Source organism: Ranitomeya variabilis, chromosome 3 (genome assembly GCF_051348905.1).
Source record: "Ranitomeya variabilis isolate aRanVar5 chromosome 3, aRanVar5.hap1, whole genome shotgun sequence".
NCBI classification, from domain to species: domain Eukaryota; kingdom Metazoa; phylum Chordata; class Amphibia; order Anura; family Dendrobatidae; genus Ranitomeya; species Ranitomeya variabilis.
Window position 1 is genome coordinate 693,254,286 of NC_135234.1, and position 25,768 is coordinate 693,280,053.

General features: G+C 42.3%; 1 protein-coding gene across 3 annotated transcripts in view; it reads left to right on the forward strand.

The window, feature by feature from the left end:
* LOC143817064 (phosphatidylinositol 3,4,5-trisphosphate 3-phosphatase TPTE2-like) overlaps positions 1-20,601 on the forward strand; it is a 90,899-nt gene extending 70,298 nt beyond the window's left edge. Inside the window, exons 8-19 of one of the 3 annotated variants that reach the window (XM_077298154.1) lie at positions 592-655; positions 1,726-1,790; positions 2,664-2,724; positions 3,047-3,128; positions 4,755-4,843; positions 5,384-5,445; positions 5,818-5,898; positions 7,434-7,539; positions 8,829-8,926; positions 12,128-12,223; positions 18,161-18,231; positions 18,795-20,596. In XM_077298154.1, the coding sequence (XP_077154269.1) occupies positions 592-655; positions 1,726-1,790; positions 2,664-2,724; positions 3,047-3,128; positions 4,755-4,843; positions 5,384-5,445; positions 5,818-5,898; positions 7,434-7,539; positions 8,829-8,926; positions 12,128-12,223; positions 18,161-18,231; positions 18,795-18,894 (975 nt within the window). In that variant the 3' untranslated portion in view covers positions 18,895-20,596. Of the gene's footprint in view, positions 1-591; positions 656-1,725; positions 1,791-2,663; positions 2,725-3,046; positions 3,129-4,754; positions 4,844-5,383; positions 5,446-5,817; positions 5,899-7,433; positions 7,540-8,828; positions 8,927-12,127; positions 12,224-18,160; positions 18,232-18,794 lie in introns of all 3 variants that reach the window. The other 2 variants (XM_077298156.1, XM_077298155.1) reach the window with 2 other exon arrangements.
* The last annotated feature ends 5,167 nt before the right edge of the window (positions 20,602-25,768 follow it).

Here is a 25,768-nt window from a genome sequence, read left to right on the forward strand (position 1 = left end):
CTGCGGATCCGCAGCGGATTTGCAGCTGCGGATCCGCAGCCGTTTTCCATGCAGGGTACAGTACAATGTTACCCTATGGAAAACAAAAACCGCTGTGCCCACTTTGCGTTTTTCCGCTTGAAAATCCGCGCTGATTTTCTGCGGAAAAAAAGAAGTAGCATGTCAATTCTTTCTGCGGATTCCGCAGCGGTTTTCCACCTGCACCAATAGGAAAGTGCAGTTGGAAACCCGCAGTGGAATCCGCAGTAGAAACCGCACAAAAAACCGCAGTGAAAACCACCGCGGTTTTGCACTGCGGTTTTTCCAAATCCGCAGCTGAAAAATCCGCAGCAAAAAAAGGACAGTGTGAACAAGCCCTCAAGGTTATTTAGCTGCAGATTACCGTTATATCTGGAGGTAAATGCCATTTTTGGATCTGAAAAGTTCCCTTTAAATAGACATGTCAGGAGACAGTCAATATTGGACACTCTGTATAATAATATAGTGCCAGTGCCCAGCTGGCCCTACAATGAGATCTTACATCAAAATAAGGTCTTAGACAGAATGGAAACTCGTATATTATTTTAAAAAGTCAAATTTGTTCATTTGCAGGTGTCTGAAAACAAAAGAAGATATCAGAAAGATGGATTTGACCTGGACCTCACTTACATCACTGGTGCGTGTCACAGCTCGTAGACCATAGAGTATTAGAAAAATGTGTAAGCATAAAAGATGTAATATTACTTAAAAGTCCAAGTAATAACATCAACCACCTAATAAGATAATCCATACTTCTAGATCCTGTAATCATTCTGGAAGATTGACAGCCATGATGCTTCCTTCAAAACTAAAAAAAAGCACAGCTAAACCTTCACCTATTAAATTATCTATCTATCTACTATTTAAAATTTATTTTTAAAAAAGAAGAAATTTATTACCAAAATACATAATAACATATTAGATATCTTAGATGGTTAACGTAATAATACACTTTAAAATAAAAATGTATCTGATTTAAAAAAAAAAAAAAAAATGTAATAACACACTATTACCAAACAGGGCGATGTTTGAGAGAATATAGCAGGAAAATAATGCAAAGAAAATAAAGCATGAAATATGTGATTTTAGGTGCGATTTCACTTTGCATTAACCTATCAATTTATGGCGCTGAAATGGGTCTCAAGCTACAAGTCTGCATTCACTCTATGTTACTGCAGACTTGTGAATCCTCACACCGTGTGCAGTGAGGATTCTCAGGTGCCGGTGTTGGAAGTGGCGGTCATGTGACTACAAGTATGCGATATGTAAACTCCTGGACACATTCCGACTAGATGGCTGCGGCCTCGCTCAATGCAAGTGTATCGAATGAGGTTGGAAACAGTCTAGTCGAAATGTGGCCGGAAGTCTAAATATTGCATACTTGTGGTCACATGACCGCTGCTCCCTGCACCGAAGAATCTTCACAGCGTGCACTGCGCACAATGTGAGGATTTACAAGTCTGCAGTAGCATAGAATGACTGCTGACCTGTAGCTTAAGATAGGACAACCCTTTTAATAAATTAATAGGTGAGCACACAATGTGCCGTTTATAATGTGGGTGATTTCCTATAGGAAATTGGGCCTACTGGAGACACAAGGGCATAAAACAGTAACAGAAATACAAATCATCCCTATAAGTAATAATGTCATATCGGTACTCTCTGTTTTATTAATATTATCGTATATTTCCTTTTTGATCTTTGTAGACAGGATAATTGCTATGTCGTTCCCATCATCTGGGAAGCAGTCCTTTTATCGGAATCCTATAAAGGTAAGTCTTCAGTAAGACATTGGTTGAAACCAATAATTCACATTAAAGTCTTCCCAAGCCATGTCTTCAGTGAAATGAAGGGCATCTAGTATATTAAAATCAGCCATCCCTTTAATGTGTAGGTGGCTTTCCGACTCTCTCCTGACAGATGATGTTGGGAGAGATAAGGATCCAGTATGTTTGATTTTGGACTGACAATCCTTTTGTTCTTGACGAGAAGGAGTTTGGTAGTGGCTCTCTCATAGAGAACCCAGGAGTGCTTGACAGAGCAAAGCGCTCCTCTGTATAGGGAACCGGGAACGGTAGCTCCCAGCCGAATGATTGGCCAAACCATCGTTTGGCCAATAGCTAGAAATTGTGTATGGCCCCCTTACTCCAGTATTCTTATTGAAAAAACATGAACGTTCGGTTAAGCCAAGCGTTTATGGGGAAATGTTGGATGAACCCTCATTCATCTGACAGCTATCTACTGTGTATGGGCATCTTACAGCTGATCTGTCTAATTATCTCGCTGCTCTATCTAATGGAAGCATTTTACACGGACTGGGTTACTTTACTATTAGACAAAACAGCATCAAATACTTACCTTTCGCTAATGCACTCAGAAAATAAAGTATTTATTGGACTTAGAGTGCACAGTATTTATGAGGGGCGATCTCTGTGATTGATGAGATGCTGTCTATCTCTCTACTTCTGTCTATTTTTCTCCTTTAGGAAAATCTACTATTTTTCAGCTTTCCTCTTTGATGCCTTTTTTTCTGCTAAATTGTCTTCTTCCCTTCCATCCTAAGACAATTTGTTTTTTCTTTTTCTTGTCATAATTAATTAAAATTTTACATCTGAATTTATCTTTTTTTTTTTCCTTTTTCACAGGAGGTTGCGCGATTTTTGGACTCCAAACATAAAGATCACTACAAGATCTACAACTTATGCAGTAAGTAGTGGCTAAGGAAATGATGTGATGTTTGAGTGCAGGCACAATCATACAATTAGATAATACAAAACCGACATTTAGAGAAATTCTTCCTATACACAAGCCACAATCCTATTCACCCCAGCCATATTAATATCGTCCTTTGTAGATAATGGGCCTTGGCATGAAAAGATGATGGTGGAGGGGGGTAGTAATTATGGGTTTTAGTTCAGATTTACGAGAAAGTAGTCGCCATTCACACAATATGAACACGAAGAGTTATGTCTGTGTTCAGACTTCAGGTGTAATTTGTAGCCTTTAGTTCACGAGATCTCTCTTACAGGTGAGAAGGGCTATGATCCAGAGTTCTTCCATTACAGAGTGGAGCGATTCTTCATAGACGATCACAATGTGCCGTCTCTAGCGTAAGTGTAATGAGCCCGTCCTTATACATCTACTCTTCTGCTTATTAGACCTCATTTTTTTAACATTTGAGAAAAAATGTACTAGTTTTCATCAATGTGCAGGATCACATTTTTTGTCTATTTTTAGTCCATGTGTCCATTTATGCCATTAGTATGGCATCTGTTTTTCTCATATGCAAAAAAATAAATAAATTCCAAGCCTCTCCTGGCTAATAAACAGTAAAAAAAAATGGACAGCACTCCAAGCAGCTTTTTTCATTAACCAATTGAATTGCATTGGAACAATCATTCTGTGACACATCCATGAAAAATTGACATCTGACAGAGGCCTAAGGCCACATTCACACGTTGAGTGTTTGGTCAGTATTTTACCTCAGTATTTGTAAGCCAAAACCAGAAGTGGGTGATAAATACATAAATGGTGACGTGTTTCTATTACACTTTTCCTCTGATTGTTGCTTTCCCAGTTTTGGCAACAAATACTGAGGTAAAATACTGACCAAGTACTGAACATGTGAATGTGGCCTAATTCTGATGTCCCACAACTGCAAAATACTAATTAATTACACACGTGTGAATGAGGCCTAAAGCCGCCGTCTCACTAAGCGAGATCGCTAGCGAGATCGCTGCTGAGTCACAAGTTTTGTGACGCAACAGCGACCTCAGTAGCGATCTCGCTATGTGTGACACGTAGCAGCGACCAGGCCCCTGCTGTGAGATCGCTGGTCGTGTCGGAATGGCCTGGACCTTTTTTTGATCGTTGAGGTCCCGCTGGGTAGCACACATCGCTGTGTTTGACACCTTAACAACGACCTCGTTGACGACTCAGACACTGAATCGTCATAATAGCTCCCATGTGACATCGTTGTACAGGTCGCTACAGGTCGCTGGTGAGATGTCAAACAGTGAGATCGCAGCAGCGATCGCTGGAAGATCTCACTGTTTGACATCTCACCAGCGACCACATAGCGACGCAGCAACGATCCCTGACAGGTCGTATCGTTGTCGGGATCGCTTTAGCGTCGCTAAGTGAGACGGGGCCTTAACACAAAGATATATCCATTTACTGGCATCCAACAGAGATGTAGAACATGATGAGGAAATAGAAAACAGTATGTTATATACCATTTATAGTATATACCCTACACCCCTGTAGAGTATATTCACACATAGCAGGTTCTGTGCTAGACCATCTAAATTGGTTTATGCAAATCCAATGCTGCTAAACATCCCCAGCCACATGTATGGGAGGATTAGTGGTGTGTCAGGATAAAGATGTCCACATTGCATGAAAAATGAATCCAATTGCCCGATCTGTGGATTTATGTTGCCAGTGCACTGCTTTATCCCAGCACACAACAAATCCCCCACTTAGTTAAACCCGATCAGGACGTATAAGGTGCGACAGTCTGCTAACAAAGGTGCGTGTACATTGTTACCCTCCGATCACCGCTGCCATAACCCATCCTCACTGTGCGTCAACACAACCCTCTTCTTTGTGAATACCAGTCAGATGTAAGGTGTAAGGTGTGGGTTTCTGATATTTGCCATGTGAGAACATAGCTTTTGATATTCCGAACAATCTGTCAGTTAACTAATAGTGATTACTACTTTCTTGATATTTAGGGACATGTTAAAGTTCACAGCCAGCGTACGTTCTTGGATGGCAGAGGACCCAAAGAATGTTATAGCCATTCACTGCAAAGGAGGAAAAGGTAAGAAGTCACGTTATCAGGGATATTCTAAGTAATCAGTCTGCACTTGCAATACTTTCTCATTGCTCATCCCCATAAGTGGTATTCCCATAATGAACATTTATCACCTATCCACAGGACGAGTGATAAATGTTTGATAGCTGGGACCCCCATAAAAGACTAGAAGGGGTCCTCAACCCCTTCTTCCTTCCAATGCACAAGCACAGTAATGAGGAGTTTGTTTGATCGTGCACCCTATCGCACCATTTAAAGTCTAATGGTAGGACAAAGTTAGCTGGGTACTCTACTTGGCTCTCCGAGTGCTCAGCAAGGAGTGATAAATTATCATAGGATCTGATCTACCATGCATCCCATAAAAAAATAAAGCCTATAAAAATATATTGCTGGTCAAAATGAGATCATAGTCACATCTCCTTCACCGACTCAGTAGTGTTCTATGGTGGTGTAAGTCCACTCCGGTAGAACCTTGGGAGGAACTGTCCGGGAAGAGATGGAATGACCATATTTATTATTGCTTTAATAGTATTTTCTTCATTATAGGTAGGACTGGCACTATGGTTTGCACATATCTTGTTGACTCAGACCAATTTGAGAGTGCAAAGGTACGTAGAGTCTCCATGTAGAGTGTGAACAAGCACCACATTATTCTAAGTGCCCATTGTGTTAATTCTAACTGATGGAATATGGCTTTGTGCTAATTAATTTGGGAAACTACTCCCTCACAACATAATTGACAGGTCTCTCCCTGCTTGCATATATAGGGAGAAACCTGTCAATCCATGGCAGCCTGTCTGACTACTATCCCGTGCGGCTCGGTCCCCGGCTGCTATTAATCTATGTTGAGTTAAACAAATATGGCTGAAATCGTACATTGATTGGACAGCATGTATCATCTGTGAGGTTCCCTTTAAGTCATATTTATAATTTCTGATATCATGGCGGTGTCTTAGATGACATACCTTATTTTTTTTTAGGAAAGTCTGGATTATTTTGGAGAACGTAGGACGGATACATCTGTCAGCACTAAATTCCAAGGTGTAGAAACACCATCCCAGGTGAGTCTCCTAGTATTAGTCATTGTATAGCAGTGGTCTGGAAGATAATACTAGTCTAAAGCTGAAGCTTTTTAATTTGTATATTAAAAATAAAGGCTCTGTTTCATCATCTGCATATTTTATTTAAGTGAAGTCAGTTTTTTGTCTTTTTTGTCTTGTGTTACTCGTTGCCATTGTTTGCACCAAATTCTTCAAAATGGCATATGGTGTGGATGAATTCTGGCGCAAAATCAAAGAAGTTCAATTGTTTTGTCTTTTACCCTTTTAGCACCTTTTTAGAGCAAAAAGTCGCATGAATCTTAAAAATGCCGCACGTTAGTTTTCAACTGTGTAATTAATGTAAACATGTTTTGCCCTTCACTAAAGTTCCCGAGTAGAAATGAGTACAAATTTTGCAACTTTTAAAAAGTTGTAAATGATAAATTAGGCTAAAGCATTTAGATAAGGAAAACCAGACCCACATTGTCTAGCAAAAAGAAAACAAACTAAGTGAAGGTAACTTAAAAAAAAGTCACAAATTAAATAACAAGTAAAGAAAAAACATAAAAGTCACAATTAGAATCATTATTACCCTAGAAAAAAGGCGCAAAGACAATGACAAATGGACACCATAGAATTTATTTTCACCAAAGACGCTCTATGAGACAATGAAATCTGCTTATTTCTCAATAAAGCGCACCAAACCAACACACGGGATGTACGTGGTAGAGTTCAGCCCTCGTATGAAAAATTAGACACAACTTAAGGAACTGAGCAGTATTACCAATGCAGCCGACAGGGGTGGTTCACCTTCTAGTCTTCAGACTTATTCCTGCTTTTTTCGTTCCCCATCAATGATACTACTCCATGTTTGGGTCATCCAGATAAGTTCACAAGATATTTAAAGGGAACCTGTCAGCAGTTTTGGCCGGTATAAGATGCGGCCACTGCCCTTCAGGGCTTATCTACAGCATTCTATAATGCTGTAGATAAGCCTCGGTCTGACCTGAAAAATAAGAAAGATAAGTTTTATTATACTCACCCAGGTGGGCGGTCCGATGGGTGTCGCAGGTCCGGGTCCGGTGCCTTCCATCTTCTTGCAATGCTGCCCTCCTGTTGCTTCATCGCTCCCCGGCATCGCGCTCCTGAGCAGGCGTACTTATCTGCCCTGTTGAGGGCAGAGCAAAGTACTGCAGTGCGCAGGCACTGGGCCTCTCTGACCTTTCCCGACGCCTGCGCAGGAGCGCGATGCCGGGGAGACTGTGAAGCAACAGAAGGGCGGCATCGCAAGAAGAAGGGAGGCGCCAGACCCGGACCTGCGACACTCATCGGACCTGACAGCCCAGCAGGTGAGTATAATAAAACTTATTTTTCTTATCTTTCAGGTCGGATCGGGGCAAATACACAGCATTATAGAATGCTGTAGATAAGCCCTGAAAGGCAGTGGCCGCATCTTATATCGGCCAAACCCGGTGACAGGTTCACTTTAAGTAGAAATTTTCAGTTCTTCTCCTGAAGTTCCAAATCTGACATGTCCTTCCTCTGTGATATTTCAGAGTAGATACGTATGTTACTATGAAATTGTGAAGAACAAGTACAATTTACAGATGCCACCAGAGAAATCGCTCCGGATCCGAAGTATTAGAATCCACTCCATTGAAGGTAACTGTGCTCAATGAAAGGCAATGGGTGACTGACAACAACATGACAACTAGATTGTTAGTTGGTAATGACCAGCTCATGGTTAAAGGAGCTTGGTTGCCCCCTAATTAGTGGGTCTAAAGCTGGGCATACACATGGAATAGCTGTCCTCTCAATGATAACAATCTCTCCTGTCCCCAGAAAGAAGAGAAAGCTTCTGCTTCCAGTATCTGGTGTAGAGTCTGGAGGCCCCATACACATCAGATGGTGTGCTTAGCCAGCTAAAATTGGCTGGTTTGCTTTTATTAATGTCTATTAGTACCAGAATAGATGGAAGTCACAGAAATTAACCAACTGTTGCTAATTTGTCCATCTTTTGAAACAAGGGAATGTAAGATTACATGGGAGATATTGAATTCAATGCTGAGGGAATCTATCAGCAGGATTTCACCCCCCAAGTATTTATATGCTCATGTAGCTCTTCCACACACAAGTCCAGCAATATCGCTACATGACCAGTCCGTTCCTCCTTTACTGAGAATATAGCATTTAACTTGATATGCAAATGAGGATGAAGGATTATTTGTAAATCTGAAGCCTCTGTCACTCCAGCTCTATTCCTTACCAAATGTTGCCTCTTCCTGCTTGAGTGAAAGCTCCTTTGCCTAAAGTTACATACAGGCTGTCAGGCAACAGAAGGTGGCGGCACTGGGTGGGGAATAGATTTGGAATGACAGAGGCTTCAGATCTACCATAGCTCTTCAGCCTCCTTTGCATATCAATTTGAATACTGATTTCTCAGTAACTAAGGAATAAGGGAAAGGGGATAACAATTTGGAATTGCTTTGGTGCACACACCAGTTTAACATGTCAAGAAACTGTCATGAGTCTTATGCTCAGTAGCTTGCCATGCACTTTTTAAGTAAGTGGTTGCTCTTCATCAGCATTCTACCAGCACTATGGGTGAAGGAACTAACTTTCCCTCCCTTCTTAGCATGCATTGCTCATGCTATTTGCCCACTTCAAACTTTAAGCCCACCTTTCTGTTATGTCAATGTACAGTTTGACATACAGGAGAAAGACAAACACCAACTATCTCTTCCTATAAACCATTTCTGCTGGAAAAGGATTACACTTGACAGCAGATAGTTGACAGCAAGTCATAGACCTCTTTGTCATGTTTCAATATGAGTTTTGTAACAGCTTCATTGATATGTTCTGAAACATCGATTATATGTGTTTTTATCCAGTGTTAGACTTTATGATGCTGCATGTCTGACCTGTGCTTCAATCACTTATTCATATTATAGGAATAGGAAAAAACAACGGGAGTGACATAAAGGTCCAGATAATTGTTAAGAAGGAATTGGTATTCCAGTGCGTTTGTGAGACTCAAGACAACTGCAAGGTGTGTATGACCAGAGTAATAATAGATAGGATTGTGGGGAGCAGCAATGGTAGGATTAAGAGCAGTGATTTGCCATAGGGTGGAGAGCAGTGATGTGCCATAGGGTGGAGAGCAGTGATGTGCCATAGGGTAGAGAGCAGTGATGTGCCATAGGGTGGAGAGCAGTGATGTGCCATAGGGAGGGTGGAGAGCAGTGATGTGCCATAGGGTGGAGAGCAGTGATGTGCCATAGGGTGGAGAGCAGTGATGTGCCATAGGGTGGAGAGCAGTGATGTGCCATAGGGTGGAGAGCAGTGATGTGCCATAGGGTGGAGAGCAGTGATGGGCCATAGGGTGGAGAGCAGTGATGGGCCATAAGGTGGAGAGCAGTGATGGGCCATAGGGTGGAGAGCAGTGATGGGCCATAGGGTGGAGAGCAGTGATGGGCCATAGGGTGGAGAGCAGTGATGGGCCATAGGGTGGAGAGCAGTGATGGGCCATAGGGTGGAGAGCAGTGATGGGCCATAGGGTAGAGAGCAGAGATGGGCCATAGGGTAGAGAGCAGTGATGTGCCATAGGGTGGAGAGCAGTGATGTGCCATAGGGTGGAGAGCAGTGATGGGCCATAGGGTAGAGAGCAGTGATGGGCCATAGGGTGGAGAGCAGTGATGGGCCATAGGGTAGAGAGCAGTGATGGGCCATAGGGTGGAGAGCAGTGATAGGCCATAGGGTGGAAAGCAGTGATGGGCCATAGAGTGGAGAGCAGTGATGTGCCATAGGGTGGAGAGCAGTGATGGGCCATAGGGTGGAGAGCAGTGATGTGCAATAGAGCGGAGAGCAGTGATGTGCCATAGGTTGGAGAGCAGTGATGGGCCATAGGGTGGAGAGCAGTGATGGGCCATAGGGTGGAGAGCAGTGATGGGCCATAGGGTGGAGAGCAGTGATGGGGCATAGGGTGGAGAGCAGTGATGGGCCATAGGGTGGAGAGCAGTGATGGGTCATAGGGTGGAGAGCAGTGATGTGCCATAGGGTGGAGAGCAGTGATGTGCCATAGGGTGGAGAGCAGTGATGGGCCATAGGGTGGAGAGCAGTGATGTGCAATAGAGTGGAGAGCAGTGATGTGCCATAGGGTGGAGAGCAGTGATGGGCCATAGGGTGGAGAGCAGTGATGGGCCATAGGGTGGAGAGCAGTGATGTGCCATAGGGTGGAGAGCAGTGATGTGCCATAGGGTGGAGAGCAGTGATGGGCCATAGGGTGGAGAGCAGTGATGGGCCATAAGGTGGAGAGCAGTAATGGGCCAGAGGGTGGAGAGCAGCAAAAGATGGCAGGGATATGAGTACTAAAAGAACATAGCCTGGGGAGCATAGAGGGCCAAGAGCAGAGATGTACTATCGGGGGAAAAAGAGTACAGGGTGTTAGGTTGGAGTGCTGTCATTATATATCCATTTGATTATGTGGCAAAAAAAGACCATACAGGGAACATACAGATACAGGCTGCACATCAAGTAAAAACGTATCGAGCTTTATTTACAAAGAAATCCACAAACCACGACATATACATCTAAAAACAGATAAAACTGTCCAAAGACAATTAGGTACCAGGTCTTAGCCAATAATAAGGATATAAGACCGGCTCACATGGATAATAAATAACAACAATTACAGTATATATTTAGCTTAGACAATAAGGCAATAAATCAGCATAGCTGCCACAACAGTGATCAAACAAGAGTTTAAGGAAATCTGTCAGCTTGTTTTGCTATTTTATCTGAGAACAGCATTATGTAGGGGCAGAGAACCTGATTTCGGGATGTGTCACTTACTGGGCTTTGTTCTATAGTTTCAATGCAATCAGTGTTTTATCAGCAGGAGTTTATCACTGCCAGACTAGGTCTACTACAAGCCAGTCCAGATAATCTGTGTAACCCCACTCCTTCCACTGATTGGCAGCTTGCCGACAATGCACAATGTACACAGGTAGCTGCCAATCCATGGTGAGGGCAGGTTATACAGAGCTCAGCAGTCATAGCGCTGCTACATCTACAGCGGAGAAAACAGGGATTTTATCAAAACTGCACCAAGCAGCCCAGTAAGTGACACATTACTGAAATAATTTTCTCTGCCCCTACATCAGGCTGCTCTCAGATTCCATTGCAAAAACCTGCCGACAGATTCCCTTTAATCTGCATTAACACTAAAAGAATATCGTAAACGAGTGTTTGAGCCTAATAACTCTCCAGTGTAGACAGGCTGTTGATCACCTGATGAACGAGCAAAGCTTTTGTTCATCAGGTGAAATGATTTTTTTCCACAGCACAAAAGATCTTGGCGGTGCACCATCCTCTTCGGAAGCTAGGACATAACTTTTGCATTCAGCTCCTCTTGTATAAAGCTCGGTCCTTTTTTACTTGCTGCTCAGCCTTTATCTACAGTATATGTGGCCTTTAGTCTCCAGTTGTTACTTGCTGCACATTCACTATCACTCTAAGGCCGGGATCACACAAGCGAGAAATACGGCCGAGTCTCACATGCTAATACCCGGCATTGCCGCCGTCTCTCTGGAGCGGAGCGTGCGGCTCCATGTATTGCTGTGCGGCCGCACGCTCCGCTCCTGAGTGACGGCGGCAATGCCGGGTATTAGCATGTGAGACTCGGACGTATTTCTCGCATGTGTGATCCCGGCCTAATCCTTAATCTCTTGTGTTGCTCTTTTTATCTATTTATGTTCTATGTGTAAATGTGTCTATTGTACAGAGCAATGATAAACGACTAAGTAAGGCTACTTTCACACTAGCGTCGGGAACAACCCGTCGCTGTGCGTCGGGCCGATGTTCCCGACGCTAGCGTGGTCTCCGCCGCACAACGGGGGCAGCGGATGCATTTTTCCCACGCATCCGCTGCCCCATTGTGAGGTGCGGGGAGGTGGGGGCGGAGTTCCGGCCGCGCATGCGCGGTCGGAAAAAGCGGACCGTCGGGAGCAAAAAACGTTACATGTAACGTTTTTTTCTCCCGACGGTCCGCTACCACACGCCCAAGCGTCGCAAAACGGACGCAACGTTTGGCAATGCGTCGCAAATGCGTCGCTAATGTTAGTCTATGACGAAAAAACGTATCCAGCAAGAACTTTTGCTGGATGCGTATTTTCGGCAAAACGACGCATTTGCGACGTATTGCAGTTAACGCTAGTGTGAAAGTAGCCTAAGATGTTTCTTCTATGACTAGTTATTTTTTGATGCTGGAAATAACTCCGTGATCATCAGCTTGGAAGAGGGGCCCTTCATCTCTGGAGACGTCAAAGTCAGATTTGAATCTACTGCTGTAAGTATATGCTGTGTATGCTGTGTATCTACAGTAGTATTATTACATGGGACTGGCCCGCGGTGAGTATATGCTGTATATGCTGTGTATCTACTGTAGTATTATTACATGGGACTGGCCCGCTGTGGGTATATGCTGTGTATCTAGTATTATTACATGGGACTGGCCCGCTGTGGGTATATGCTGTATATGCTGTGTATCTACTGTAGTATTATTACATGGGACTGGCCCGCTGTGGGTATATGCTGTGTATCTAGTATTATTACATGGGACTGGCCCGCTGTGAGTATATGCTGTATATGCTGTGTATCTACTGTAGTATTATTACATGGGACTGGCCCGCTGTGGGTATATGCTGTATATGCTGTGTATCTAGTATTATTACATGGGACTGGCCCTCTGTGAGTACTGTATATGCTGTATATCTGGTATTATCACATTGTACGTACCCTCTGTGAGTATATACTGTATATCTGGTACTATCACATTGGACTGACCCTCTGTGGTTATATGCTGTATACCTGGTATTATTACATGGGACTGACCCTCTGTGAGTACTGTATATGCTGTATATCTGGTATTATTACACTGTACTGACCCTCTGTGAGTATATGCTGTATATCTGGTACTATCACATTGGACTGACCCGCAGCACATTATTCTACCATCATTACACTCATTTATATACCGCATTTTTCTGATTATAAGACACAATTTTTTTCCCCAAATTTGGGGGGGAAATGGGGGTGCATCTTATAATGCGGATATACCTTACCGGCCGTGGTGAAGCGGGGTCCCTGGGTCGCTGCTGGAGCAGGCAAGAGTGGAGTGCTGCTGCAGGCCGCAGGCTGGGATGAGGGGGTGTTCCGATGTGCGCCGCTGCTGGTGTTCGGTGGGGCGGGGGCTCTGCCAACATTTTGTGAGAGCCCAGAGACCCCGCACTTACATGGTTTACTATGTGGTGGACTCCGGGAAAATGGCTGCCGGGGGCGGCGCATGCGCAGATGGAGATCTCGGGAGATGAGATCTCAGCGCCAAGATCTCCATCTACTCCACATAGTAAACCATGTAAGTGCGGGGGCACTGGGCTTTCACAAAATGTTGGCAGAGGCCCTGCACCACCGAACACCAGCAGTGGCGCACATCTGAACACCCCCTCATCCCAGCCTGCGGCCTGCAGCAACGCTCCACTCCTGACTCCGCCAGCAGCGACCCCGAGACCCCGCTTCACTGCAGCCACCGCCCCCGGTAAGCAATAAGACGCATAGATTCTAAGAAGCACCACCATTTTATCAAAAAAAGTTTTTGTTCCCCTCAAAATTTGGTGTGCGTCTTATTATCCGGTGCGTCTTATAAACAGCAAAATACGGTATTTAGACGGGTTCCCAAACATTCTTATTATAAGATATTATTTTTACATATCGCAAATGCTAACACCTACATATTGTGATGGGAGTTGGGTTCGTTGGGTTTTTTACTTTGACTTTTGGGACGAAAAGGACAAAAATGTAAATACAAAACAAGACTGAATGTGTTGGATTTACAAGCACAAAACAAATCTGACAACATATTTTTAGTTTGACTTATGAAAACCATTCCACGTGTAAAGCAAAGTTGTTGGACAAGATTTGATGATAAAAGAAAGTGTTATATTTTACAAATGATATCAATTCAAAAAACAAAAGGAATGTGTAATTAACATTTAACTTTTATTCCATATAAGTTTAACCCCTTAATGACCGCCGATACGCCTTTTAACTGCGGCAGTTAAGGGTACTTAAACCACAGAGCCGTTAATTAATGGCGCTGTGGAAAAAGTGTATAGCGCCCCCCAGAGTCGGATTTTCTCTGGGGTCTCAGTTGCCGAGGGTAGCCGAGACCCCAGAAAACATGATTTAGGGGGGGTTTATCAACCTCAGGGTTGCGATCGCCGGTAAATAACCGTTTACCGGCGGCCGCAAAAGAAAAAAAGAAGCAATTTCCCATTTAATTTCTCTGTCCTCCGATGTGATCGCACATCAGAGGACAGAGAAATGAGGTCTCCGATACTCACCCGTCTCCCCCGATGCTCCTCGTGGCTCACGATGGGCGCCGCCATCTTTTTCCGTGAAAAAAATGGCGGGCGCATGCGCAGTGCGCCCACCGGCCGGCACCCGGCAGATCTTTGGGGTCTCGGCTGCCGGGGGTAGAGACCCCAAAGAACATGATCGGGGTCGGTTTTTACCGACTCCTGTTTTGCGATCGCCGATAATTAACCGTTTACCGGCGAACACAAAAAGAAAAAAAAAGCGGCGTGTCATTCTCTGTCCTCTGATGTGATCGCACATCAGAGGACAGAGAAATAGGGGGATTCGGTGACCCTATCATACTTACCGGTGTCCCTGGGTCCTCCTGCGTCCCCTACTGGCCGCCGGCTTCTTTCTCTGGGAAGAAAATGGCGGGCGCATGCGCAGTGCGCCCACCGTGATGTGCCGGCCGGCAGAGGAAGATTCTTCCTCTTGTTTTATTTTGGTCACTGTGAGATCCTATCACAGTGATCAAAATAAAAAAATAGTAAATAACCCCCCCTTATCACCCCCCAAGTTAGGAAAAAATGATAAAATAAAAAAGGATGTATTTCTATTTTCCAATTAGGACTAGGGTTAGCGTTAGGGCTAGGGTTAGGGCTAGAGTTGGGGCTAAAGTTAAGGTTAGGGTTGGGGCTAAAGTTAGGGTTAGGGCTAGGGTTGGGGCTAAAGTTAGGGCTAGGGTTGGGGATAAAGTTAGGGTTAGGGTTGGGGCTAAAGTTAGGGTTAGGGTTGGGGCTAAAGTTAGGGTTAGGGTTGGGGCTAAAGTTAGGGTTAGAGTTGGGATTAGGGTTAGGCTTGGGATTAGGGTTTGGATTAGGGTTGGTATTAGGGTTAAGGTTGGCATTAGGGTTACGTTTGGGATTAGGATTAAGGTTATGGTTGGGGTTAGGTTTGAGGTTAGGGTTGAGATTATGATTACGGGTGTGTTGGGCTTAGGGATTTGATTAGGGTTAGAGTTGGGATTAGGGTTAGGGGTGTTTTGGTGTTAGGGCTGTGATTAGGGTTAGGGGTGTTTTGGGGTTAGGGTTTTGATTAGCGTTATGGATTGGGTTGGGATTAGTGTTAGGGGTGTGTTGGGGTTACGGTTGGAGTTAGAATTAGGGGGTTTCCACTGTTTAGGTACATCAGGGGGTCTCCAAACGCGACAGCCAATTTTGGGTTCAAAATTCAATTGGTGCTCCCTCCCTTCTGTGCTCTGCCGTGCACCCAAACAGTGGTTTACCCCCACATATGGGGTATCAGCGTACTCAGGACTGATTGGACAACAACTTTTGGGGTCCAGTTTCTCCTGTTACCCTTTCGAAAATAAAAAAATTGGGGGCTAAAAAATCATTTTTGTGGGGAAAAAATGATTTTTTTATTTTCATGGCTCTGCGTCAAACTTCTGTGAAGCACTTGGGCATTCAAAATGCTCACCACATATCTAGATAAGTTCCTTGGGGGGTCTAGTTTCCAAAATAGGGTCACTTGTGGGTAAGGTTTCTACTATTTAGGTACATCAGGGGCTCTGAAAATGCAACATGACACCCGCAGACCATTTCATCAAAGTCTGCATTTTAAAACGTCACTACTTCCCTTCCGAGCCCTGATGTGTGCCCAAACAGTGGTCCCCCCCACATATGGGGTATCAGCGTACTCAGGACAAACTACAACCAATTTTGTGGTCCAATTTCTCCTGTTAACCTTGAGAAAATAAAAAATTGCGAGCTAAAAAATAATTTTTGAGGCAAAAAAAAGGATTTTTTATTTTCACGGCTCTACGTTATAAATTTCTGTGAAGCACTTGGGGGTTCAAAGAGCTCACCACACATCTAGATAAGTTCCTTAATGGGTTTAGTTTCCAAAATGGGGTCACTTGTGGGGGGTTTCCACTGTTTAGTAACATCAGGGGCTCTCCAAACGCGACTTGGCGTCCGATCTCAATTCCAGCCAATTCTGCATTGAAAAAGTCAAACGGAACTCCTTCTCTTCCAAGCGCTGCCATGCGCCCAAACTGTGGTTTGCCCCCCACATATGGGGTATCGGCGTACTCAGGACAAATTGCACAACAACTTTTCTGGTCTAATTTCTCCTGTTACCCTTGTGAAAATAAAGATATGGGGGCGAAAAGATCATTTTTTGTAAAAAAAATGCGATTTTTTTATTTTCACGGCTCTATGTTATAAACTTCTGTGAAGCGCTTGGGGGTTCAAAGTGCTCACCACACACCTAGATAAGTTCCTTAAGGGGTCTAATTTCCAAAATGGTGTCACTTGTAAATTTTGTTGTAAAAATGAGATGTCGCTGGTCAACTTTTAACCCTTACAACTTCCTAACAAAAAGAAATTTTGTTTCCAAAATTGTGCTGATGTAAAGTAGACATGTGGGAAATGTTATTTATTAACTATTTTGTGTCACATATCTCTCTGATTTAAGGGCATAAAAATTCAAAGTTTAAAATTTGCAAAATTTTAATTTTTTTTGCCATATTTCCATTTTTTTCATAAAAAATTGCAAGTAATATTGAAGAAATGTTACCACTAACATGAAGTACAATATGTCACGAAAAAACAATCTCAGAATCAGCGGGATCCGATAAAGCGTTCCAGAGTTATAACCTCATAAAGGGACAGTGGTCAGAATTGTAAAATTTGGCTCGGTCATTAAGTACCAAATTGGCTCTGTCACTAAGGGATTAAAAGTAATTCTAAGTTGTTTACATATATCCAGTATGGATGGACATCGGGTCAGAAACTTACAATGTGACCCACTAGTTCCTGGTTAGTGATAAATGTGGAAAAATTAAATTCATGGGGATTCTTGAATATTGTCCCTTTATAGTCAGATTATTCCTATATTAGGTGAGATGCCAAATCCTTTGACAATAGGGTAAACATTGATGTTAATTGGTGTTACTGGTAACTGAATCACTGTAACATAATCAGTGATACCAGGACATGTGTCCCTGACGCGCGTTTCACCAGTATACCGGTTTTTACTACAATTTACCAGTGGTGTACGCCAAAGTGTAATCTTGTCCTACGAGATTTGATCAATTTAATAATAATATATTTTAGAAATGGTAAAAGAGTGATTGTCATTTTAGTTTATATTTCATAAATCAATGGAATGCGTAATTTGAGAAATCGGCTTATTTGTCCTCCTGGACTGATCATTCATTTTAAAGATTCTCAGTTCCTGGGTAAATTCTGTCTTCAGTGAAGGAAGGTTTTCCCAATACTGAGATAGCAGATGACAGTTGGTGCTTATAGAGTTCAATGGAGAACTGTAACTGTCGTATCCAGAGAACGTTCTCCTGATTATCTGTCTGCTTCTAGCTCCTCCCATCTCCATAGAACTTTATAAGCACCAACTGCCATCTCCTATCTCAGTAATGGGAAAGTGTCTGCGCTGAACACAGATTTGAACCATGAAATGAGAGTGAAAGGTCAGTCCTGGAGTTGAAAGAAGCAGATTTCTCTAATAAGACATATTACACAGTTTCTTATATTCTTGTATACTATTGATTTATGAAATAAAAATTAAAATGATTGTTACTTTTCAAATACAGCGACCACTGCAACAAATACACGACTAATTAACTTCTAGAGGGGCACATATTTTTTCATAGTACTGCATAGTAGAATCTTTTAGGGTGTGAAATATACTATAGTGCAAAGGTAAAAATGGAAACTGGTTGTCATGGGCAGAAACTTCTACTTTTAACCTTGGTAGGAAAGCCTGGCAGTTTGTGTTGTACAATTAAATCGGTCTGGCATTGAAGAAATCTCTGTGCTCTGGTGCTGGCCATTTAACCCCTGAGATGACATGCTAATTCATGCATTTTTATTCCTCCAGAATAGTTTTTGATACATGCTCCCTCTTTTAGGGTCTACCGAAAGGCTATGACGACTGCCCATTTTACTTCTGGTTCAATACGTCATTCATAGAAAATAACAGGTAAGAAATTCACGATGATAGATCCCCTATTATGCTTGTGGTACTAAGAGAAGGTATACGGATCAAAATGGAAGATAAATTGAAGATATTTGTGATAGTGATTCGTTCATTTTACTTCGGTGAAAACCAGAGTTTTACATTTTGAGAGAATCGGGTCGATTATGTTAATGACACTCTGATCAAACTCTGATCAGTGTCAGCATGGTGTGATCTGATTCTTTCGGATAAGAGAATAGGAGCACACAGTGAGGAGAAGATGGAGAACAACATTGCTCAACCTTCTCCATTCTCTGTGAACATGGAAGTCGTAATACACTCAGCTGTCCATGTCAAAATGCTACTATGCTTTCTAGTAGGAATTATTTTGACTTTGTCTTTGCACTTAATGCTGTGTTGCTGTTGCTGTTTCTTGTCTTTGCACTTAATGCTGTGTTGTTGTTGCTGTTTCTTGTCTTTGCACTTAATGCTGTGTTGTTGCTGTTGTTTCTTGTCTTAGCACTTAATGCTGTGTTGTTGTTGCTGTTTCTTGTCTTTGCACTTAATGCTGTTGTTGTTGTTTTTAGGCTTTACCTTTCTAAAAATGAATTGGACAATCCTCACAAAGAGAAATCGGGAAAACTCTACAGTGAAAAGTTTGCAGTGGAATTAAACTTTGAATCTTGACACCTCGTTTTCGCTTTAGACACGTCTCGAATGTCTGCACCTCACTGTGACATTACTGAAGAATCTGAAAGGCGTCCATGTGCCATATTTTTTGTATTATTATAAACTTTTTTATACAGCTGTTGATATGTATATAATATAAATGTGATATAGACGTACGCATGTGTGATAAATCGTCTTTTATGCAGTAACCTCTGGTTAGAGATTAATAATCTTTATTTTTATATAGCGCTAACATATTCCGCAGCGCTTTACAGTTTGCACACATTATCATCACTGTCCCCGATGGGGCTCACAATCTAAGTATGTCTTTGGAATGTGGGAGGAAACTGGAGTACCCGGAGGAAACCCATGCAAACACGGATAGAACATGCAAACCCAGGACTCCAGCGCTGCAAGTCTGCAGTGCTAACCACTGCGCCACCGTTTTTCTTTGCCACTCTGCCCTGAAGGCCAGCATCCCGGAGTCGCCTCTTCACTGTAGACGTTGACACTGGCGTTTTGCGTGTACTAATTAATGAACCTGCCAGTTGAGGACCTGTGAGGCATCGATTTCTCAAACTACAGACTCTAATGTACTTGTCTTGTTAATAATAATAATAATAATAATAAGTCATGTACCAAAACGATATTCACCTACAGATATGGGGTTAATCTGCTGGTTTATAGCATTCAAAAGCTGTGGGGCGGCTGCACTGAGAGCCCAGCTACTGGGAAGAAATAAACGTTATTCCTCCTGCTAGCCTCCGGCTTTCAGTCACAGAGGTGCAGCTTCAGTCACAGCTCAATACATAGTCAGCAGCAGCTGTAGCCACTCCCCGATACTGACTGACAGCCGGCTCTGTACTGATACACTGTGAGCTAGCTGTCAGTCAGTGCCGGGGGATGGTTATAGCAGCTGCTCACTATGTGCTGAGCGGTGACTGAAGCTGCGCCTCTGTGACTGGAAGCCTGGAACTGCTGGGATGAATACATTCTGAATACATGGATTGTTTGTTAGGCAATCCCGGCATGTGTTGCAGCTGTCGAACAGCCAGAAGACATGCAGCCGTGGGGACTTGAACAGATTTTTGAGCACGCCAAAGTCACTCGGTTGGCACACAAGCATGCTTGGCTAATACCTCATCACTAAAGATGGTAGTCTTGATGAACCAGACTATGATGATTATGCTGCATTTTTATTTTGCTTCGGTGTTCTATAATATATCAGTAAGTACTGTACTACAAAAAAATACAAAATAAATATAATAAATAGAATTAAAACTATTCACATGATATACAGTAGCTCTAAAGGACAGATTCTAATTTTTGATAGTTTCCTCTAAACATCCCAGATTTGTTAACACGACATTTTATTTATTTTACATTAAATCAGAAGTACAGCAATGTTAAACTTTATGGGCAAATGTGTTTTTTGTTTTTTTTTTTAATTAAAAGAACAATGTCTTACCCGACTTATCTAGGTTTTTACTGCCAGGTTGTCTAAGGCTGCGCTCACATCTCCGTGTGTCACCTCCTAGTGCTGACTTTCATTGATCCATACACACATCAATTTTTAAATTGGATCTGTGAGACTCAGAGCAGGTCCTATTCTAGTCCGTTCTGCGGATCAAACTCGGCCATCCAAGTCTATAGGGATCCATATAAAATGGATGAAACAGAAAGCCGACTTTGTCATTCAGTTTTCCATTCCATTTTATTTATTTTTTTTTGCTTTTTTATTTAATGTTAGAACATTTGTTGCCTTCACAAATAGAAGTTATATCCTGAATAAACTGTTTAAATGCAACTTGTCGGTAGGCCCAACCCTCCTATGAAGAAGCTGAATAAAATGATACCTTGATATCTGCGATCTGATGTCTTATTCCAGAGAAATACACATTTTTCTTACATGTAAATGAGCTGTTAAGATCTGTGGGCGGGACCCTGATCTCCCTGAGAATCTGCCTCCAGAGCTTATTTTTAATAAAAGGGGGAGTTACCAGTATGATGTGTAATGGCCGCTCCCTGCTCTTCTGATCTCACCGCAGAGCTGAGTGTGATTATACCTGACACATCTGCAGGTTTCTCTCAGTTTCCATCTCACAGGAAGACAGGGTTACAATACAGCAGAGCTGTGAGAGCTACAGCTGTTAATGTGTTTGTTATCAGAGTCAGGTTCTGCAGTTCTTTATTGGTTACATGTCTCACACTGGTAATGCCTCCTTTAATTTATAATAATCTGGAGGCAGATTCTCAGGAAGATCGATGTCCAGCCCATAGATCTTAACAGCTAAGAAGCTAATTTACATATTAAGAAAGACATGGATTTCTCTGGAATAAGACATTAGATCGCAGATATAACGGTATCATTTTATTCAGCTTCCTATGAACTATATGTCTATATAGACAGCTTAGGAGGTTTGATGCTACTGGCAGATTCCCTTTTAAGAAGTAGTGGAATTTGGAAAGCACAATGGAAAGACAAAGGAATTCCTTGTAATATCTATTTTTAAAAGGTTACTCCCAAAGCCACAACTTATTCTCTATAGATAGGGGGTAACGCGCTGACTGCTGGGAGTCCAACTGCTGGGGCCACCAGCGATCTTGTGATTGCAGCTCTGAAATCCCGAGGACGGGGCTCTGCAGTCCGACGTGCATGCTCAGCCTCCACTACATTGTCAAGGGGACTGTCGGAAATGTATGAGCACAGCTCCCTGCTTTCTCCAACAGTTTCATAAGCAATGGATATAGATGAATTCCAGCACTTCTGTATCATGTGGATGTGGTATAAATTGTGATTTTGGGAATAACCGTGTAAATGCTAGTTTGGATAAACACTATTGTGACCACATTTTCTTTCTATCTTTCTGTAAAACTTTGTGTTTATTTTGCGGTTTTCATAAATTTACCGTTTTGCATTGAAAGCAGAAAGTTTTTGTACCCAAGGTTAAAAGCTGCGTCTCCTCTACAATATCACAGGTATTTTCTGTTTTAAAAACATGATTCTTGTCAAAACATTCTTACACGACAAGATCTTTTTCAGCCTCAGAGGTTCAACCAACCTTCCTTAAGGCGCTAATTCTTGTTTATTGGTGAGTCGAAAATGGATTTACTGCAAACTGCTAGAAAATTGTTTCGGTAATGTTGTGAAAATAATTGAGCAGTCAAGTGTCAATAATCCGCATCCTATCGACACTTTCTACATCAGACAGCACAGTGTCAGGGTGGAACGGGAAATGTGAACCTACGAGGGCTGATCCTAGACAGTGGTGTAGCCATCGGAGGCGCGGAGGTAGCAGTCTCATTTACACCCCTTGTCTCTATAAAAGATACCATTATTATAAATACCACATCATTTTTCATTAAGACCCAGAGATTAAACCTATTTGTCAAATGTTTCCAGGTACAAAAATGTAAAATTTGCACATTTGACAACATTTATGGGGACGCTCCATCCTTCCACCCCATCTGGCCCATGGATCTTGTAATATCTACAGTCAGCTATCAACCATGAATTTGCTATTTTCTTAAACATCGAACTTAAAGAGGACCTGTGACCACTTTTCAAAGTACACACTACATACATTATTAAATAGATCCCTTAGACCTGCTGAAGCCGGTGTACTTACTCTGAATATTCATGTCACAATAGCTGTTTAATTCTGACATTAAAATGAGTTCTTGCTGGACTTAAAACATGCTCAGTTTAATATCAAGACAGAAAACTTTAAAATATAATTATTCAATCATTCTGCCATGGATTGTAAAAGTAAGTACACCAGGTTGAAAACATCTATCCAATAATATATGCAGTTTCTATTGAGAAATCTGCTTTATAAGCCTGGAGATCAGTGTTAAGGAGCAAAGGCTTGTTGGAAAAAACTGGAATGGGAAATGGGACTGCTTGAAGTTATCACTGATTGATTTTCAGTTAGTAAAGAATACTCGCATACACAATTTTCCCTGCTTAAAGCACAATTTCACTCCCCACAAACTATTTGTTAATAAAGTAGCTGTTTCAAAGACAAGTCCAGGAATATCTTTACATGGCCGGTCCATTCCTCCGTTATTAAGAAATCAGGGTTTGTATTGACATGTAAATACTCAAAAGCATATAATCTATCCAGGAATCAAAATCAGAATGGTCACCGCCGCCTATGCCCTACATCTATGGAGCATCCGGCATCATTTCCCTCCTGATGAACCGTGAAAACGGGGAAACGCGTCGGGGAGACACCGACACACGCTAAGTGACCCTAATTATCTGTTCTGAGATTTCTTGTCTGGCATAGTTTTGACAGTTTATCTATCTGTCCAATATATTGCCAATTGATTTTTGGACCATTACGGCCATTATCTCAGATTGCTGTTTATTTAATATAGGTGATCGCAGTGTATCTAATGCGGTGTGTTTGGGTACGTTATTATACTATGTAGAGGTACCTATATAGGTCCAAGATATCATACATCTGGTCATTTACTGTTTTTTTCACCACTGCTCTTTATTACATTGTTTTCCCACCTGTAAGGTGAGGGATACCATAGGGGAGAGAGGGCTAGCCGACGTGGAGTGGGGGCGCCAAAAAATCGTATCTTAGGGTGCCAACCCCCACAGTAAGGCAGGCGTGAGCAGTAGGTGTATATAGGACCAGAATAGGTACATATGATAGTGACCTATTGTTCATATTTGTGATATCTAAATTAGTTTTTTATGGGTCAGGGTTTTATATTTATTGGAAATAAAATTTTGTTTTAAGGGATTATATGTACGCAATTTTGTATTGACATGTAAATGAGGTTGTAGATCTGATGCCTCTGTCACTCCAGCTCTATACCTCACTCAGTGCCGCTTCCTTCTGCTTCACTGACGGCTCCTTTGCCTGAAGCCACACAGCATAGAGGCGGGCAGTCAAGCAGGAGAAGGTGGCACTGGGTGGAGAATAGAGCTGGAGTGACAGAGGCATCAGATCTACAAATCGTTCTTCGGCCTTATTTGCATATCAATTCAAACGCTGATTCTCAGTAATGATATAACAGATTGGCCATGTAAAGGTATTGCTGGACTTGTTTCTGAAAGAGCTACAGGCATGTATAAATAGCTTTGGAGGGTGAAATTCTGCTGACAGATTCCCTTTAAGAAGGGACCATTCTACTGAGATTCCTGCCTGTTTCCTGGGCTATTGCCTCTGGTCTAGTGAGTACCATTGCCTAAAAAAGATGCACAAAATTCAGCAGATGTATTAGTTTTTTTAAGCAGAATCCCGTGTGGCTCCTGAAAAATGTTGTTTGGTAGTCTTGCACCAGATGGATACTTGCCAACCGTCCTTTTTGAAAAGTTGCAAATAATGAATTAGGCAAAAACATGTGGAAAACCTAGACATCACCCACAGTCGCAAACAAAAAACAGGCGACCACATGTAAAAAAAAATATAAAGACTTAAAAAAGATGAATTTAGGGCCATTAAAAAGAGTAGCAAAATGGCAAAAGAAATCAACAAAAAACGGGTGCAAATGCAATGATGAAAAGGGCTTAATGTATTGTATTAGTCTCTATGGTGCCAAAAGAAAACAGGAGTAAACTTTCCATGGCCCCTGTAAAGTGGAGGCACATGTTCTCATCATCCAGAAGCTAAGGGAAAGGGACCACCCAAGGTACCATGGTCTGTCGTATGGTGCTTGTGGACCTTCACTCTTTCGGGGGAATTGTATTCATGCAGACAGTGATTTTCGCTCTAAATTTTACAGTCGCAAGTAGGGCGGAACGAAATGTTCTCCCAGATGATGACTTAATTGTTAGTGACTTTTTGCATTGGGCTAAAGAAAGCTCAGGTACAGAGACTAGAAGGATCTGGTTTGTATATATGAGTCCTGAGCAAACACTGTAATCAGACATTGGTTGCTGTATCTGAAATGTTCTAGCTGCTTCTTGCTAATAAAATTAGAACAAGCTGAAATCGGGACACTTTGTTCCTCTGTGCTGCCAAACTGGTATTTATATCTGGGTGGCACACAGCAAGCAGAAGCCAAAAACCAGATATGACTCCTGATTAGTGATGAGCGAATATACTCGAGATTTCCCGAGCACGCTCGTGTGACCTCCGAGTACTTTTTAGTGCTCGGAGATTTAGTTTTCCTCACCGCAGCTGAATGATTTACATCTGTTAGCCAGCTTGATTATATGTGGGGATTCCCTAGCAGCCAGGCAACCCCCACATGTACTTATGCTGGCTAACAGATGTAAATCATTCAGCTGAGGTGATGAAAACTAAATCTCCGAGCACTAAAAAATACTCGGAGGACCCCCGAGCGTGCTCGGGAAATCTCGAGTAACGAGTATATTCGCTCATCACTACTCCTGATCCTTAGGGGCCATTATTCTCATTCTGCCTACGTTTGCACCTGTTTTTTTTACACCAGGAAAAGCTCTTTTTGAAAATTCATGAACCGTGTGCACCATGGTCGTGAAATTAGTGCAAAAACATCACCGAATACTACAAGACAAAAAAAGTTACTTAAAAAATGCAAATCGTGAATCAAATTCTTTTATTTCTTACTCTTTTCTTATTAATAAAAATAAGATCATAAATGTTCTGTAAATGTAAACTTGGATGTGGACATTTTACAGTATTGGCACTACACATTACAGATCCGAGACAGTGAGGGGAATCATATGAGAGGGCCGTTATGTATCCCCCCAGAATGAACCACACAGATTATAATCACAGATATGGCTGTGGTTACCATACAAAATGAAGTGTGGATTGGGTTAGGTTATTTCACCAAGTCAGTTTACGAAAACCTGTCTTGGGCTTTGGACATTGGGTATTTGGACAATAAAGGACGTTTACTCAGCTCGCCTGGGTCTCCGGCTCAGCAAATGAATTGGCGGAAA